The 16344-nt window shown below is 50.8% G+C and overlaps 1 protein-coding gene across 3 annotated transcripts in view; it reads left to right on the plus strand.

Annotated features, from left to right (window-relative positions):
* The window catches only part of INPPL1 (inositol polyphosphate phosphatase like 1), a 61117-nt gene extending 45591 nt beyond the window's left edge, over nt 1-15526 (plus strand). For 2 of the 3 annotated variants that reach the window (XM_081327806.1, XM_081327807.1), the window contains exons 19-28: nt 222-311; nt 1387-1500; nt 2363-2451; nt 2675-2762; nt 4116-4271; nt 5537-5624; nt 6075-6218; nt 8701-9442; nt 9676-9812; nt 12615-15526. In XM_081327806.1, the coding sequence (XP_081183932.1) occupies nt 222-311; nt 1387-1500; nt 2363-2451; nt 2675-2762; nt 4116-4271; nt 5537-5624; nt 6075-6218; nt 8701-9442; nt 9676-9812; nt 12615-12705 (1739 nt within the window). In that variant the 3' untranslated portion in view covers nt 12706-15526. The remainder of the gene's footprint in view (nt 1-221; nt 312-1386; nt 1501-2362; nt 2452-2674; nt 2763-4115; nt 4272-5536; nt 5625-6074; nt 6219-8700; nt 9443-9675; nt 9813-12614) is intronic. The other variant, XM_081327808.1, reaches the window with a different exon arrangement.
* Nucleotides 15527-16344: the final 818 nt, after the last annotated feature.

Here is a 16344-nt window from a genome sequence, read left to right on the forward strand (position 1 = left end):
AGCTGGACCACTGACCCCTTCATCTGCAAGCAGCTCCTCATCTTCTCTCCCACACAACTATGAGTTCCTTCAGGCTTTGTGGGGTGAATGACGGTCCCTTGGCCAACCTCCTTTCCATCCCAGTTCCATGGGGTTCCTTGGTCCCTCCTCCTCCTCCTCCTCCTCCTGGGAGAAGGCTAGATCCCACCATGGTTGAAGGCATCTCTTCTTTTCTTGGTCAGGCTGCACGGATGATATCATGAGCAGCGACCACTCGCCAGTCTTCGCAGCCTTTGAAGTTGGAGTCACCTCCCAATTTGTTTCCAAAAAAGGTATTTCCAGGGAAGAGGTTTGGGGTGTGTGGGTGCGTGTGTGTGTGTGAACAAATGCTCCAGTAAGGAGTTTATCCAGAGACAAAGTTTTTCACTTCTGTCCAGACAGTAGGACCAGGGGTCATCTAAGATGGAAAGGAAGATTAAAACAGACAGGAAGGGAGCATTTTTCACAAGCATGTCGTTAGCCAGGGGAAGTTGCTTCTTCAATGTATGGTGACATCCATTAACCTGGATTTGCTTTCATCCATGTGGCACCGGTCCCTTCAGGGCTACCCATCTAAAAGCACGCCACCTCCAGAATACCCATTACAGGGATCAACTATAACTATGAATAAAAGAGAACATTTGTAGCTCAGGGTCCAGTTGTGAGTTCCTTGGTGCTGTCTAAGCGTGATCGTTTTCTTTTTTAAAAAGATATGTTTCATTAATTTTTTTTTTACATAATCACCTTTATATTTGGTAAATATCGTGTTGTCCGGGTTTATATTTAAAAGGCAGTCAATAAGCATTAGTTTCTACTAAGCCTGATTGCTTTCTTGAAGACGTTTCATCACCAAACTAGCTAACCTCATCACTCCTAGTGCTAGCAAACCCTACTCCTTTACTACCACCGATGGAGGAGGAGGAGGAGGAGGAGGAGGAGGAGTTTGGTAACGAAATGTCTGCAAGAAAACAAGCTCAGAGAGCACCAAGGACCCCAGCCTTCCGTTTGGCCATTGGCCATCGGGCCCAAAGAACAAGATCCACATGGGTAGAATTCAAACTACCTACTTTATTGTTCTCTGCCCATTTTACAGGAATCTTCCCAGACTGACAGATTCATCAGGAAAGACTAGATAAGGCTCAAAGGCATGGGGGGGGGGGCTCTTGTGTTTACCTGACGAGTCCATGCTTATTCCCCCTTTGATCCCGCCTTCCGACTGGGACAACTGGAATGGTTGCCTTCCAACACTTGAGTGAAACAAAGCGGGAGTTAAGTGAACGTTGGCCTGGTTCCACAGGGCTGCCTTACATTTTTATTACAACCAATTTGGAGAAAGTCACGTCGTTGTTCCTCCTTCTCCATCTCTAGGACTCTCCAAGTCCTCAGACCAGGCCTACATCGAGTTTGAGAGCATCGAGGCCATTGTGAAGACAGCCAGCAGGACCAAATTCTTCATCGAATTCTACTCCACGTGTCTGGAAGGTGAGGATGCCCATAATAGGTGGACTCCAAGGAGGATGTCCTCTGTCAACCCTAGAGGCCCTCCACTCAGAACTTCCTCCCCAACTTTTGATAAGCCACAGAGCACCAAGGACCCCCACATAGTTGAAGACACTCCAGTTGTGTTGAAAACTTGAAGGGACTCATTGTGTTTTGTGGATTTGCAAAAAATGTTGGAAAATATGGGTTCAGTTACATACAGTAATACAAAGACTTGTAAAAACTAACATTCAACCGAAGCCAGAACTGTTGAAGTTGAAGACATGGAAGTTCACACATCTTAAAGTTACCCCAGTTGAGAAACCCTGCCCCTTAAATGACTTCAGCAGCCTTGACCCAGAATCCAGTTGATCTCTGCCAGGTTCTCTTTGCAGAGTGACTGTTGTGAGAAATCAAATCAGCCTGTCCCTGCTCTTCCACTCATTGGAGGTCATCTGAACTTTTAAAATCAACATGGGACCCTATGATTTGGCAGAAAACTCTCCAGATTTCTCTCAAGCATCGTCCATTTCTTTGCAGAGAAGTCAGCACGACCACTTTGCTTGGCGGTTAGAGGCCACAACTAGAGGCCTTTACTGATGTCAACCCTTCAAAGTAGTCCGAATCTGGACATAGATTCCCAACATGGACTGCAGCTGTGTTTTATTTGAGATAAGCAGAATCCAGAATACGTGCCTTTGCCTTCCTCAGTAAAATAGGAAGAAGCCAGAGTGGTTTTTCTTCCTAATGTTGTCTTTGTTTCCCAGCCTTAAAACAGGTTCTCAGTTTGAAAGGCATCTCGCTCTGCTTCGTTTAAGGTCATCTCCATGGCCCTCTACAATTTATCTCCTCTTTTTCCTCCCAGAATTCAAGAAGAGCTTTGAGAACGATTCCCAGAGCAGCGACAACATCAACTTCTTGAAGGTCCAGTGGTCCTCCAGACAACTGCCCACGGTGAGCTTGCTCTCTCTCCTCGTCAACCAGAAGGTCACCTTTTGCTGCAGGGGTCTCTGGTGGCAGAAGAGGGAGGCTTAGGGAGAAGGATGGGAAGAGGGCAGCAAGGAACGTTCTGGAAGAGAAGTATAAGAGCTTCCCTGGGTTGGGAGGTGCTCCAGAGGTGATCCACAGGAGCACCACGAGGTAACGTGGCCACCATCTCTGCCTTCTCTGCCCACAGCTCAAGCCGATCCTCTCTGACATTGAATACTTGCAAGACCAGCACATCCTGTTGACCGTCAAGTCTCTGGATGGCTACGAGTCCTATGGTGAGAAGCTGAAACTCTCCAGTCGGTCTCCAAGTCCTCATCCTTGTTGCCTAACCCCTCTCCCCGCCTGGCCGCTCCCCACTTTGCAAGGGAACAAATGATGGGGGTTGAAAGCCCACCCATCTGACAGTTGCCAAGGTTGGGAAAGCCTCACCTTTCGAACCCTGTTGTTTTCCTTGTGGAAGCGGTCGCTGCGTAGTTTCCCCAAAGTCACGGACCTCCTCCGTGTCATGGAGATGAGGCCTTCTCTCCAGATCAGGGGCGTCCCCGACCTTTCTGGCACCGGGGACCATTTTCCATGGAAGACAGTTCTTCCACGGACCGAGGCGGGATAGATCCTGTGTGAGCACAGTTAAAACTTTGCTCGCTTGCCCGCCGTTGTGCGGCCCGGTTCTTAGCAGGCCCCGGCCCGGTATCGGTCCACACCCCAGGGCTTGGGACACCTGCTCTACCTTGTCTGGACTGTAGATTGTCGCAGAACTACAGATGGGAAGGTGTGAGCAGACCGATTGGTCTGTTCACCTTGGTAAGCTAAGTGGGACTCAGCCTTCAGTGGTCAGCTGAGAGGCCTTCAGTCAGTGGCAGAATAAGTGATTCCTGAGTAAGCCAAAGGAAGCTGAAGTGCACCAAAGGTGCTTTTTTTCAGGAGGCCACTGGACTTCCTGGTTTTTCTTTGAAGATCTTTCACTTCTCACCCAAGAAGCTTCTTCAGGTTCTGATTGGATGGTGGGGAGTGGAAGGATTTATACAGTACTCCTTGCAGACAGCTGGTCGTTTGCACCCTTTTTAGAGGGCCGTTGAGGCGGCTTGGATGTTTTACCTGTGTCCTCAGGCTCACCTGAGTGGTGCAAATGGGTGGGGAGCCTTCTTGGCTGCAGGATGTTTTTCGCCCTGGGTCCCTTCCCTGTTGGAGACTGGCGCAGGCCACTCAGCTGACCCTGAGGACACAGGCGAACCTCCAAGTGGCCTCAACGACCTTCTAAAAGAAGGCAAAGGACCAGCGGTCTGCAAGGAGTATAAACCCTGCCATTCCCCACCATCCGGTCAGAGTTGAAGAAGCTTTTTGGATGAGAAGCAAAAGGTCTTCAAAAAAAAATATGGAAATCCGGCTGCCTCGTGAAAAAAGGACATTGGGGACAACCGTGATCTGGAGGACTGAGACTCTCCATAGACGGATTCACCACAGTTCTGGAACGGTGAGTTCGGAGAGGGTGAGTCACCCAGATCCACTCCTGGAGGCTTTGGCCAAGCTGTGCTTCGGGCGTCAAGGCCGTTGACCATGGGGCCAACCCCACCCGAGACCCCTTCCCCTTGTGACTCCCAGCCCACCTGCGCCGTTGCTTCCCTCCCCAGGAGAATGCGTCATCGCCCTCAAATCCATGATCGGTAGCACCGCCCAGCAGTTCCTCACCTACCTCTCCCACCGGGGGGAGGAGACGGGCAACATTCGGGGGTCCATGAGGGTCCGGGTCCCCGCAGAACGGATGGGGACTCGTGAGAGGCTGTATGGTGAGTTGGGAGGAGAGAAGCGAGCTTCCCAGGCGGGCGGGCCGAATCGCTGGCATTTGGATCATAGGAAAGACCCATCTGGGGTGGGGGGATCGGTTAGATCCAAGGGGTCCGTGGTGCCCTCTGAGCTTGGTGTGTTTCCTGCAGAGGTTTTCATGACCCGACTAGGAACATCAGCTGTGCTAGACGAGGGGGGGGGGTTCACAAAGGAGGAGGAGAAGGTGGTGAAGGAAGAGGGCGGCTTTGGGGTCCCTGGTGCTCTCTGAGCTTGGCTGTTTTCTTGCAGACCTTTCATGACCCAGCTAGGGAACATCATCAGTGCTAGAAGGGAGGAGGAGGAAGGAGGGAAGGAAGAAAGGAAGGAAGGAAAGAGCAAAAGAAAGAGAAAGAAAGAAAGAAAGAAAGAAAGAAAGAAAGAAAGAAAGAAAGAAAGAAAGAAAGAAAGAAAGAAAGAAAGAAAAGAAAGAAAGAAAGAAAGAAAGAAAGAGAAAGAAAGAAAGACTGTGGGGTCCTTGGTGCTCTCTGAGCTTGGCTGTTTTCTTGCAGACGTTTCAGGACCCAGCTAGGTAACATCATCAGTGCTGGAAGGGAGAGGGGTTTGCAGAGTGAAAGAGGGAGGACTAGGAGGAGAAGGGAAAGGAGAAAGAGGAGGAGGAGGAGGAGAATTGGGGTCCTTGGTGCTCTCTGAGCTTGGTTGTTTTCTTGCAGAACTTTTATGACCCAACTAGGGAACATTTTCAGTGCTAGAAGGGAGGAGGAGGAGGGAGGGAGGGAGGGAGGAAGGAAGGAAAGAGAAAAAGAAAGAAAGAAAGAAAGAAAGAAAGAAAGAAAGAGAGAAGAAAGAAAGAAAGAAAGAAGAAAGAAAGAAAAAGAAAAGAAAGAAAGAAAAAGAAAGAAAGAAAGAAAAAGAAAGACTGTGGGGTTCTTGGTGCTCTCTGAGCTTGGCTGTTTTCGTGCAGACGTTTCATGACCCAACTAGGGAACATCATCAGTTCTAGAAGGGGGGGGGGTTTGCTGTCTGTTGCATGGCTTTCTCTGCCAGAATTGGTGAAGGTCTTCTTGGAGGTTCCTTGTCTGTCTGCGTTGATAGATCTGATGAGATCTGAATCCAGAACTGCTGAAGACACACCCCATCTGTAGATTCCTAAGACAATTGCTTGTTACATGACTGGGAAGCAAAGACAGCCATCTGGGCCAGTGGTGCTTGCAGTGGGGTCACCCTTTCAACCCCCCCCACCCTGAAATTGTCCCCCCCTCCTCTTCAGAATGGATCAGCGTGGACAAAGACGAGACGGGAGCTGCTAAGGGGAAGCTGCCCCATTTGGCGTCACGGACCAACTTGGAGCACACCAAGTAAGGCCAGGTTTGGGAAGCTGGGAGTTTGGGAGAAAGCTGGACTTTTTTGGGGTGTGTGTGTGGGGGGGGCAAAATGGACCCTGGGCAGAGTTTATTTCAAAACAGACAGATGTGATTTTCATAAAGAGTTTTGCTAAGAAAACCTGGTCTCACCACGGTCCACTTCAACATTTGTATCACAGCAAATCAGATGGTTTGGGAGAAGTTTTTTTCCTCCTGGTCCAAACATGTCTTAAAAGATCTTGGGTTCCTCTCGCCCTCCCTTGGATCAGCTTCCTGGAGGGCACCTGGTTGGGGAAGGTGGGCCTAAGCCCCCTCCCACCCTTTGCTTTAAGGAGGACCCCTGCAAGCCTCGCCTCGTTCTTCCTCCAAAGGCCGGACGTTCATAAGGCAGGAGACCACCTGGCTGTCCCTTCCATCTTCTGCCCCGCTTTTCTTTCTTCCCAGATCCGTTGGGCGGAAACATTCCTCCGGGGAAAGTCCCACTCTTGGGAAGCTCTTAGAGGAACAGGAGAAGCCCGGGGTCCTGGCCACCGGCCGCCCACCTGCTGCACATCGTGGGACCTCCAAGGAGGAGGCCTCGCAGGGCAGGTGAGTGGGCCCCATCCAGGTGGCCCATTAGCCAGAGAGAGGATGAAGGCTCTCCTGCAGAGCTGGTTTTCTGTTCAGGCTCCCAGCTGACCCATTCCGGGTGATCATCCCTTCTCGTTTCTCTGTTCCCACGGAAACAGCTCCATCACCAGCCACAATCCTGATCTTGTTTCCTTTTATTTATTAAATTTATATGCCACCCATCTCACTTCACGCTGTTTAAGACTGGAGCGTCCACCTTTGGCAGAATAATAATAATGATGATGATGATGATGATGATGATGATGTTGGAAGGGACCTTGGAGGTCATCTAGTCCAACCCCCTGCTCAGGCAGGAAACCCTATACCATTTCAGACAAATGGCTGTCCAGTCTCTTCTTAAAAACTTCCAGGGTTGGAGCATTCACCACTTCTGGAGGCAAGGAGTTCCACTGATTAACTGTTCTCACTGTCAGGAAGTTTCTCCTTAGTTCCAGGTTGCTTCTCTCCTTGATGAGTTTCCATCCGTTTCTTCTTGTCCGGCCTTTTTCAGGCGCTTTGGAGAATAGCTTGACTCCCTCTTCTTTGGGGCAGCCCCTGAGATATTAGAATACAAGCTTTAAGCCTTGTGGACTTCCAACTCCCAGAATTCCCCAGCCAGCCCTTTTAAAGTCCACAAGCCTTATAAAGTCCAGCATAAGGTCTCCTGCCTTGAGCAGGGGGTTGGACTAGAGGACCTCCGAGGTCCCTTCCAGCCTGAGGAATCTATGCTCAAAGCTTCCAACCCTCCTAGGTTTTTCCTTTCAGGTGCCTTCATGTCCCAAAGGTGCTTTCTTTCAAAGGGCAACTGGACTTTCTTATTTTATTTTATTTTATTACATTTATATACCGCCCTTTCCCGAAGGACTCAGGGCGGTTTACAGGGTAATTAAAATTTTTTGCTTGAAGACATTTCGCTTCTCATCCACGGAGCTTCTTCAGTTCTGACTGAATGGTGGAGAATGAAGGGATTTCTATTCCTTAGCAATCATCTGCTCATTAGCGCTCTTTCTGAGAGTTATTGAAGGAGGTTTATCTCTGCCCAGATAAATAAATGCCCAGGTTTATGCATAGATAAACCTCCAAGTGGACTCAATGGCTCTCAGAAAGAGCGTTAACGATCCGATGACTGCAAGGGTTATAAATCCTTCCATTCCCCACCATTCAGTCAGAAGTGAAGAAGCATCTTGGATGAGAAGTGGAACGCCTTTAAAGAAAAACAAGAGGTGTAACGATAATATACATGGCGGGGGGGAAAAACAAAGAAAAGAGACAACAAGGTCAGTTGTTAAGAGAGGAATTTTAAAAAAAATTAGAATTTGAACTGCAAATAAACCCACAAAAAAAATAAATGAAAAGACAAATGGAAATAATAAAACATCGGTTAAATTTAACAGAATCAGAAAAACAGGCACAGCAAATTAAAAGGGCAAAGCAAAACTGTTTCAAAAATGCAAATAGAGAGCCTTGGTGGAGCAGTGGGCTGATGCCTCCTTAAGTAACACCAGCTGCCTGCAATTAGTGCAGGTTCGAGTCCCACCAGGCTCAAGGTTGACTCAGCCTTCCATCCTTCCCAGGTAGGTAAAACGAGGACCCAGATTGTTGGGGGCAATAAGCTGACTTTGTAATAATGCCGCTTGGGGTGTGTGTGAAAGCCCTAACAAGCAGGCATATACATAGAATGAAGGCTATTGCTAAGCTTGTAAGCCGCCCTGAGTCTTCGGAGAAGGGCGGGATATAAATGGAATTAAAATAAAAAATAAATAAATAAAAATAAACCGGGAAGAGGGTTGAGCTTATATTAAACTTAAAAAAAAAACGGAAGGAGAAAAAAATTGATAAACAATTTAGTAGATGAAAAGGGCTGTTTAAAAACGAAGCAATTAAAAAAAAAGATAATTAAAGAACACTATCGGAAACTGTACGCTGAGGAAGAAATTCCATGGGAGAAAAACGACTCGATAGAGGGAAGAAAATAATTCCAGAAAATGTTAAGACTGTTTAGAAAAACAAGAAAGTCCAGTTGTATATACCGGTAGTATGTTTTAGGTGTGTGTCATGTATGTGTTTCACTTTGAGAGCGGGCAACTAAGTTTTATTTTTGATGCGTGCCGTTGTGCCTGCAGTAAAAAAAAATGACAAAGATGATCTTACCTTAAAAAGTCCAGCTGCCTCCTAAAAAAGCAACTTTGGGACAAGCGTGTCCTGGAGGACGGAGAATCTGCCTAGACTGCCACCCTCCTGGTTGGTCTTCCTTCCTCCACCGGGGTGCCCAGGCCAGGTGCCGCGTCTGATGGGCATCCGCTTGGCCACTGGGAACAATGAAAGGCAGCGGTGGGGGTCTCCCTCCTTTAGGGGTTGTGCCGGTGGGCATATGGGCAGCCTGCCTTGTCTCGGACGGGCCTGGAGGAACAGCCCAGTTTTTTAGCCGCAGCGCTGAGTGGTCCCCTCTCCTTTCGTGTAGGTCGAAGCAGGAGGTGGCTACGGACCCCGAGGGGCCCCCCCTGAAGAACAGCTTCAACAACCCTGCCTATTACGTGCTGGAGGGGGTCCCCCATCAGCTCCTGCTGCCAGAGTTGTCACCGGCGACCTCGGCCAAGCCCCCCACGCCCCGGAACAAAGTCCAGATCACAGTGCCCATCCAGCCGGAGTCCTGGCGGCCCCCGCAGCCGCCCTCCCAGCGGGCTGAGGAGAACGCCGAAGAGGAAGAGACGGGGGTCCTCAACCTGCCACCCCCAGACTTCCCGCCACCTCCCTTACCCAAGTCGGTGGCCTTGGAGATGGCGGAAGGGGCCTTTTACACCCCGGCAGGCGTCAGAGAGGAGCACGGGTCCGGCAAGCCACGGGCCACGGTGGTCTTCAATGAGCCCCTGAAAACCAAGCCCCCCAAGCTGCACCCCAGGCCGGCCCAGTCCCTGGGGACAGGCTACCTCCTCGACCCCCCCGGCGGGGCCCAGGTCGGCCCGGGCCTCTTGGACGACCGCTCCTGCTCCGTGCTTCAGATGGCCAAGACCCTCAGCGAGGTGGAGTACTCCAGTGGGGGGGGCGGCCTGGGGAGGGAGCAGACGGGCCGGCCCCCCGCCCACCCCGTGACCAAGGTGAGGCTGGATCTGGCCCACCGCTGCCTGCCGCCCGACTACAGCCGCCCCGTGACCTTCGCTGCCCGCTCCATCCGGGAGAGCATCGAGGAGGACCTGGCGGAAGAGGTCAGCCCCCTGCGGGCAACTGGGAGGAGGTCCCCGAGAGAATTCCTAGCGGGAGGGAGGCCTCCTCCCCAGCCCCCATTCCAAGCTTGAGCCCATTTGTGAATGGTGTCACATTGGGGGGGATGCTAGAAACCTTCCCCCCCAAAACAGCATTTGCAGGGAAAGGTGGTGACGCCCCCTGGTGGCTGCCCCGACTGGGTCCCTGACCGCCGCCTCCTGGTGCCCTTTTGCAGGCCCTGACCCAGGAGGGCCCGAGTGCCGGCTCCAGGCACAGCGAGTCCAGCGTGGGAGAGTGGCTGAGGGCCATCAGCATGGAGCGATACGAGGAAGGCCTCATCCACAATGGCTGGGATGACCTGGAGTTCCTCAGGTGAGTGGGCAGTTTGGCCTAGCGGTTAAGGCACCTGGCTACGAAGATTAGTTCTAGTCCCGTCTAAGGCATGAAAGCCAGCTGGGTGACTTTGGGCCAATCACCAGGAGACGGGGAGTTCTAGTCTCGCCTTAGGCAGGAAAGCTGGCTGGGTGATTTAGGCCCAGTCCTTCTCTCAGCTGCTCCCACCTCACAGGGTTGCTGTTGTGGGGAAAACAATAGGAGGAAGGTGCATTGGATATGGTTGCTGGCTTTTGATGTTTGTAAAAATAATAAAGGCTGGATTCCAAAAAATAACATGAAAATAAATAAGAAATAAATGAATAAATAAATGAGCTGGGGGAAAGCAGAGAACTGAGATAGTCTTGGGGGGGGCTTCTTTCTCACAGCCGACTGGGAATTGAGGGGGGTCCTCCAGGCATGGGGGAAGCGAGGAAGGAGCCCCACAGCCCCCAAGAACATCCAGCCCCCAGAGAAGAGTGGGGGAGAGAAGGCAGCAGGCAGAATAGCAGCTGCTGTGTTGGTGCAAAAGCCGAGCGACACCAACACGCAGTGACAATTTTGTGGTCCAAAATGTTTCTAGGGTGCGATGGGAGCGTCACACTTCCTGCTGTGTGTTGCATTGTGCATAAAAAGCTGTGTTGCTTCAACGTCACCCTTGCAGAACCATCTCAAGGTTTTGAACCTCCCGCCGCAGACATCCCCGCCCTGCGCCCATTTCACAGATGGAGTGCTGAGAAATAAATCCTCTGAGGGACTCCAAGTCTTGCTGGGAAGACGCCATCTTTGATCCCCATTTTGCATGTCTGCAAACAAGCCTTTAGCCAAAGAATGTTAGTCGGTTCAGCCTTGCTTGGTTCTCTCCTGCTGCTGCCCCCTTTGGCCACCAGGTGGCGCTTGTTCCCCAGCAGCTGCAGGACAGATGTGCTTGAAACCTCTCCGAGATAGCAAATTTGGAAATTTGCTCCTAGACCTTTTTGGTCATTTGCTACGGGACCTTTTCTTTCCAGGCCAGGAGCCCAAAATCAGCCTCCAGGGAAGATTTAGGCCAGGGATGTCCATCTCTCCCATAACCGGGTTTCGAACAGACCACAGCTGGGTAGTACACTGGGGGTTGGGGACCCCTGGACTAGATGACCTTCAAGGTCCCTTCTGTGAGAAACATAAGTTCCAAGAATTTGACAGAGTTTCCTGCCCTTTTTCACCTTAGTATTTCCTTTGGTAGTTTAAGCCCCATTAAATGTCTTGCTCCTCGGGAGGAAAGCCATGGCAAATCTAGACAGCACACTAAAAAGCAGAGACATCACCCTGTCAACAAAAGTGCGTATAGTCAAGGCTATGGTCTTCCCAGTTGCAATGTATGGCAGTGAAAGTTGGACCATAAGAAAGGCTGAGCGCAAAAGAATGGAGGCCTTTGAACTCTGGTGCTGGAGAAGACTCCTGCGAGTCCCTTGGACTGCAAGGCGATCAAACCGGTCAGTCCTAGAGGAGATCAACCCTGACTGCTCTTTAGAAGGCCAGATCCTGAAGCTAAAACTCAAATACTTTGGCCACCTAATGAGGAGGAAGGACTCACTGGAGAAGAGCCTAATGCTGGGAAAGATTGAGGGCAATAGAAGAAGGGGACGACAGAGAATGAGGTGGCTGGATGGAGTCACTGAAGCAGGAGGCGTGAGCTTAAATGGACTCCAGAAGATGGTAGAGGACAGGAAAGCCTGGAGGAACATTGTCCATAGGGTCGCGATGGGTCGGACACGACTTCGCAACTAACAACAACAAATGTCTCCAGCCATCATTCTTAGGATATGCTTACTTTTGCAAAAACAGCACAATAGAATAAAGAATAGAATAGAATAGAAAAAATGGAATGGAATAGAGTAGAGTAGAAATACAGAATATAAATCAGAATGGAATGGAATAGAGTAGAGTAGAGTAGAGTAGAGTAGAGTAGAGTAGAGTATAGAATAGAGTAGAAATACAGAATAGAAATTCAGAATGGAATAGAATGGAACGGAATGGAACAGAACAGAACAGAATAGAATAGGAGAAAACAACAGAACAGAACAGAATAGAGCTGGAAGGGACCTTGGAGGTCATCTAGTCCAGCCCCCTGCTCAAGCAGGAGAGCCTATACCATTTCAGACAAGTGACTGTCCAGTCTCCTCTTAAAAGTCTCCAGTGATGGAGCGCCCACAACTTCTGGTGGCAAGGAGTTCCACTGGTTAATTGTCCTCACTGTGAGGAAGTTTATCCTTAATTCCAGGTTGCTTCTCTCTTGGACCAGTTTCCAACCATTGTTTCTCGTCCTGCCCTCTGGGTGCTTTGGAGAATATTTTGGCCCCTCCTCTTCTTTGTGGCAGCCCCCCCAAATACTGGAACAACTGCTATCCTGTCTCCCCTATTTCTTCTTCTCTTGAGACTAGCCAGACCCAGGTCCCGCAGCCCTTCTTCGTACGTTTCAGTCTCCAGGCCTTGGATCATCTTAGTTTCTCTTCTCTGAACTTTTTCCCAAGTCTCAATGTCTCTTTTGTGACATGGTGACCCAAATACTGCTAAGCTTGTAAGCCGCCCTGAGTCTTCGGAGAAGGGCGGGATAGAAATGGAATTAAAATAAATAAAAAAATAAAATAAATTGGCTGCAGTTTCCTCGCTAGCCTTTTATAAAGCGGTACTAATACTAATACTAAAACTGAACTTTTTATTAATTTCTTACACTTCCAAGTTTGTGATCCTGTTATTCTCTCTAACCTATCCTTCCTCTTCCTCCTCCTCCTCCTCCTGTCTCCCCCCCCCCCTTTGCAGTGATATCACCGAGGAAGACCTGGAAGAGGCCGGGGTGATGGACGCCGGCCACAAGCAGCTTCTCCTGGAGAACCTCAGGATGAAGAAATAGCCAGGACTGCTGGGTGCGACGTCGGCCCACCCGCCAGATGTGCCTTCCCCTTCTAATTTCACCCTCTCCCCCCTTTAGAGCGGGTCCATCTGCCTTCTTTTCCGCCCATCTCCCCCTGGAGGGGAGGATCGAAGCCCACCTGTGGCCTGCAGCCCCCGTTTCCAGATGTGGCAGGGACATCTTGGCTCCTGGAGAACCGAGGGGCGGGGGGGGGCGCGTCCAAGCAGCTGGAAGGCGACATGGCCTCGGCCTGTATGTGGGTTGAGGCTGCCCTGGGTTAAGTTATTCTTATTTATTGCCACGCAAGAAGGACCCCCTCCCCTTCATGTTTTTCTCCTCTGCCTTACAGAACCACATTCCCCATCCAGCCTAATTCACACCTGTCCCGGGAGGGGGGGGGGTTCCCATGAGAAGACCACTCCTCCCCCCAGAAGTGCTGATGGGGGAACCAGTGGCCTCCGGGCCTGAGTTGTCGTCCCTTTTGGGACCACCAGTCACACACACACACACACACACACACACACCCTTCAGTTCAGAGATTGGAGGCAGAGGGTGGAAAGTCCCTTATTTCACAGGTGGGGCCGGAATTGGGACAGGAAGCGGGAAGGACGTTCCAGAGCCCATTTCTCTCCCCCCCCCCCCCCCGTCCAAGAAAGGACTCACGTGAGGTGAATTGTCACGTCGCTGCTGACGGCCAGCTTTTCTTCTGCGACCCGCTTGCCCTGCGGGTCTTCCCTTGTCCCACCATTTCACGTTTCCCGGAAACTTTTGCGAAGCTTTTCAAGGTCCGGCCAGAAATCTGTTTTTCTTTCCGCCCCCGCCCCCTAAGAAAAGTCCCCTGCTTTGGGAGCATTTTAAGCCTTAAACCAGGGGTGTCCGACCTTTGGCCACTGGAAGACTGGTGGACTTCAACTCCCAGAATTCCCCAGCCAGCCATGGCTGGCTGGGGAATTCTGGGAGATGAAGTCCACCAGTCTTCCAGTGGTCAAGGTCTGGACACCTCTGTCTTAAACCACCATACGTCTCCTCCCTCGAGGGTTTTAACCGTCCCGTGGATGACAATCTCCAGATTAAACTCAGGTAGCCTCCAGGAAAGAAGCCCCCCCCCCCTCCTTGAGTGGCAGTGCCAACTCTGGTAGAATGCTCTTGGACAACCGGTGTGTGTGTTGGGGGCATCAAGCTGCTGGAGCCCTGGACCACCCCTTCTCCATGAGGTCCTCCACCCTGCCTGCCAGAAGCTGCCGGTTCTCCATCATGAAGACGTGTGGGTCAACCACTGGCGGGTGGACCATAATGCTGAGCCAAGGATGGAATCTTGACTTGGGGGGGGCAAACCTAGCGGGGCTGGTTGATGCTAGAGGAGAGTTGAGTCCCACCACCTTCGGCTGGAGGTCCACCAGCTTTGGGGTTCTCCTGACCACCTCGTTCCTTCACGCCCTTTCAGCCAGGGCTTTCATCCAGCAGATCCCCATCTCAGGCCAGCCTTTGTTCATCTTGACTTGGGAGCAATCTGGGGGGGGGCGCAGGGGGCTGCTTCCCTTAACTCCTGCCAACCGCAGTGCCTGCAGAGTCCGTTTCGATCCGGTTCAAGGCAGCATGAGGCCGGAATCCAAGCCATGGTTCTGCTCGTCTTTCTCTCTGGGGAGGGGGGGATTTCCCCCATGCGTCGTGCCTTATTTTACACTAGGGAGATGTGGGGGGGAGGTGGAGAGTCAGGGGCTCTGCCCCCCCACCCCGATTACAAGAAATTTGAAGGTAAATCGAACCCAATGGGAGCCTTGTTGAGGGGTTTCAACTTAGCTCAAATCCCGGTTAGTGACTTAGAGTCTCTTCCTGCGTCTCCTAAAACCAGTGTTGGCATTGTCTTTGTGGCAAGTTTGATTGGCACAACCAGGGTTGATTGGTGGCTGGAAGATGGGTGGACTTCAATTCCCAGAATTCCCCAGCCAACCAGTGCAGGTCCTCTCTTCCTTTCCTCCTTCCTTCCTCTTCTTCCTTCCCTCTTTCATCTCTCCTCTCCCTTTCCTCCCTCCCCTTACCTTCTTTCCGTCCCTCCCTTCTCCCTCCTTTCTTCTCTCCCTCACCCTTCCTTCCTTCCTTCCCTCCCTCCCTCCGGCCTTTCCTGCACCTGCCTCCTTTACTCACATCTTCCTTTCTTTCCCTCCCTCTTTTTCTTTTTCATTCTTTCCCCTTTCCTTCCTCCTTATAGCAAGCTGGGGGATTCTGGGAGCTGAAGTCCACCCATCTTCACGCCCCCAAAGTTGAGAAGCCCTGGGCGTAACCATGGTTTAATGACTTGAGGAGACACTTGAGGCTCCTCATGGAGAGTCTGCTGAGAACCTCCCTAATTCCCAGCTCACGGACATGGGATCTGGGGAAGCTGGGAGTTGTAGTCCTCCCCACCCAGAAGGAGTGAATGGAGAAGAGTCTGGGTCAGGCTTCTAGGACCTTCCCCTCCCCCGCCCCCCCCCCTCAACAAAGCAGTTCTCCCAGATGGAAATGAAGGATATTCTGTTTATTGTTCCTTTGTCATTTGGTTCCTCTGCCGCTTGGGGAGAAGTCGGTGACCTCTGCTGCCTTTCACCTTTTTTTTCTCTTCAGCTATTACTAATGTTTGTTGTGAGTTTAACCTTACTAAATTCTACTCTGTTGTGATCTGTGTGCGTGTGTGCTTTTTAAAAGTTTAATTTAATTTCGAAACCCTTTGTATGCCTAATATCTTAGCCTGTGGAAGAAACGGCTGCCGCTTTCTTCCTTGTCCTGTTCGGATTTCATGCCTTCGATTAATACGTCATGATACAATAAAAGGGCTTGTTTGTGTACCAAAGCGCCCTTCTTTTTCATCATTTCCTAGCTAGAAGCGGATAGTATCGCAAACTCAGTTTGGGGGCTTGTTGAGCAGGTCAGGGATGTGGTCAGTGCTGTGGGAACACTTGCAGAATGGATGTTGCTTTGAGACAAAACAGAACAGAGGTTTGCTGGCGGATTCAGTAACCAAGAAAATCAATTTAACACAAAACAGATCTAGTCCTGCCTATCTCTAAACTAATTTTTGCTGTCTTTATTTGCTGGGTTCCTGGCACATCAGTGTTTTAACATGCACACTGGGGGGATTCTGGGAGTCGAAGTGCACACATTCCAAAAGTTGCCAAGTTTGGAAAACGCACTTAGGTGGAAGCCGAGAGCCTTGTTTTGCCTACTTAAACCTCCAGGAAACATCTGGAGGAAAACAGCAGCTGAAAAAGCAGGCCCTCTCCATTGCAGACCCTAACTTGTGTGAAGCTGCTTCCTCCACCATGATGAGCCAAAGGGTGCCCCAAAACATGGCCATCTCAAGCGCCCTTTGTAGAGGGCACGGACGGGGACCGTGGCATTCTCCGAAGGGCAGCTTTTGACCTCCTTGGGGAGAAAAGACAGTAGCTGAACATCCAAAAGACATCTGGGCTACAAGATTGTGGGAACAAGGCCATTCTGAAGCACCGTTGCGTCAGAATGCATGCTGTCCATCCTCATTCTTACTTTCAAAGAAAGCTAGAGTCAGTTTGGTCTAGGGCAGGGGTGTTCAAACTTGGCCCTTTCATGACTTGTGGACTTCAACTCCCAGAATTCCTCAGCCAGTGCCTGGCTGAGGAATTCTGG

The sequence above is a fragment of the Vipera berus genome, assembly GCF_964194415.1.
Source record: "Vipera berus genome assembly, chromosome: 4".
In the NCBI taxonomy this organism is placed as follows: domain Eukaryota; kingdom Metazoa; phylum Chordata; class Lepidosauria; order Squamata; family Viperidae; genus Vipera; species Vipera berus.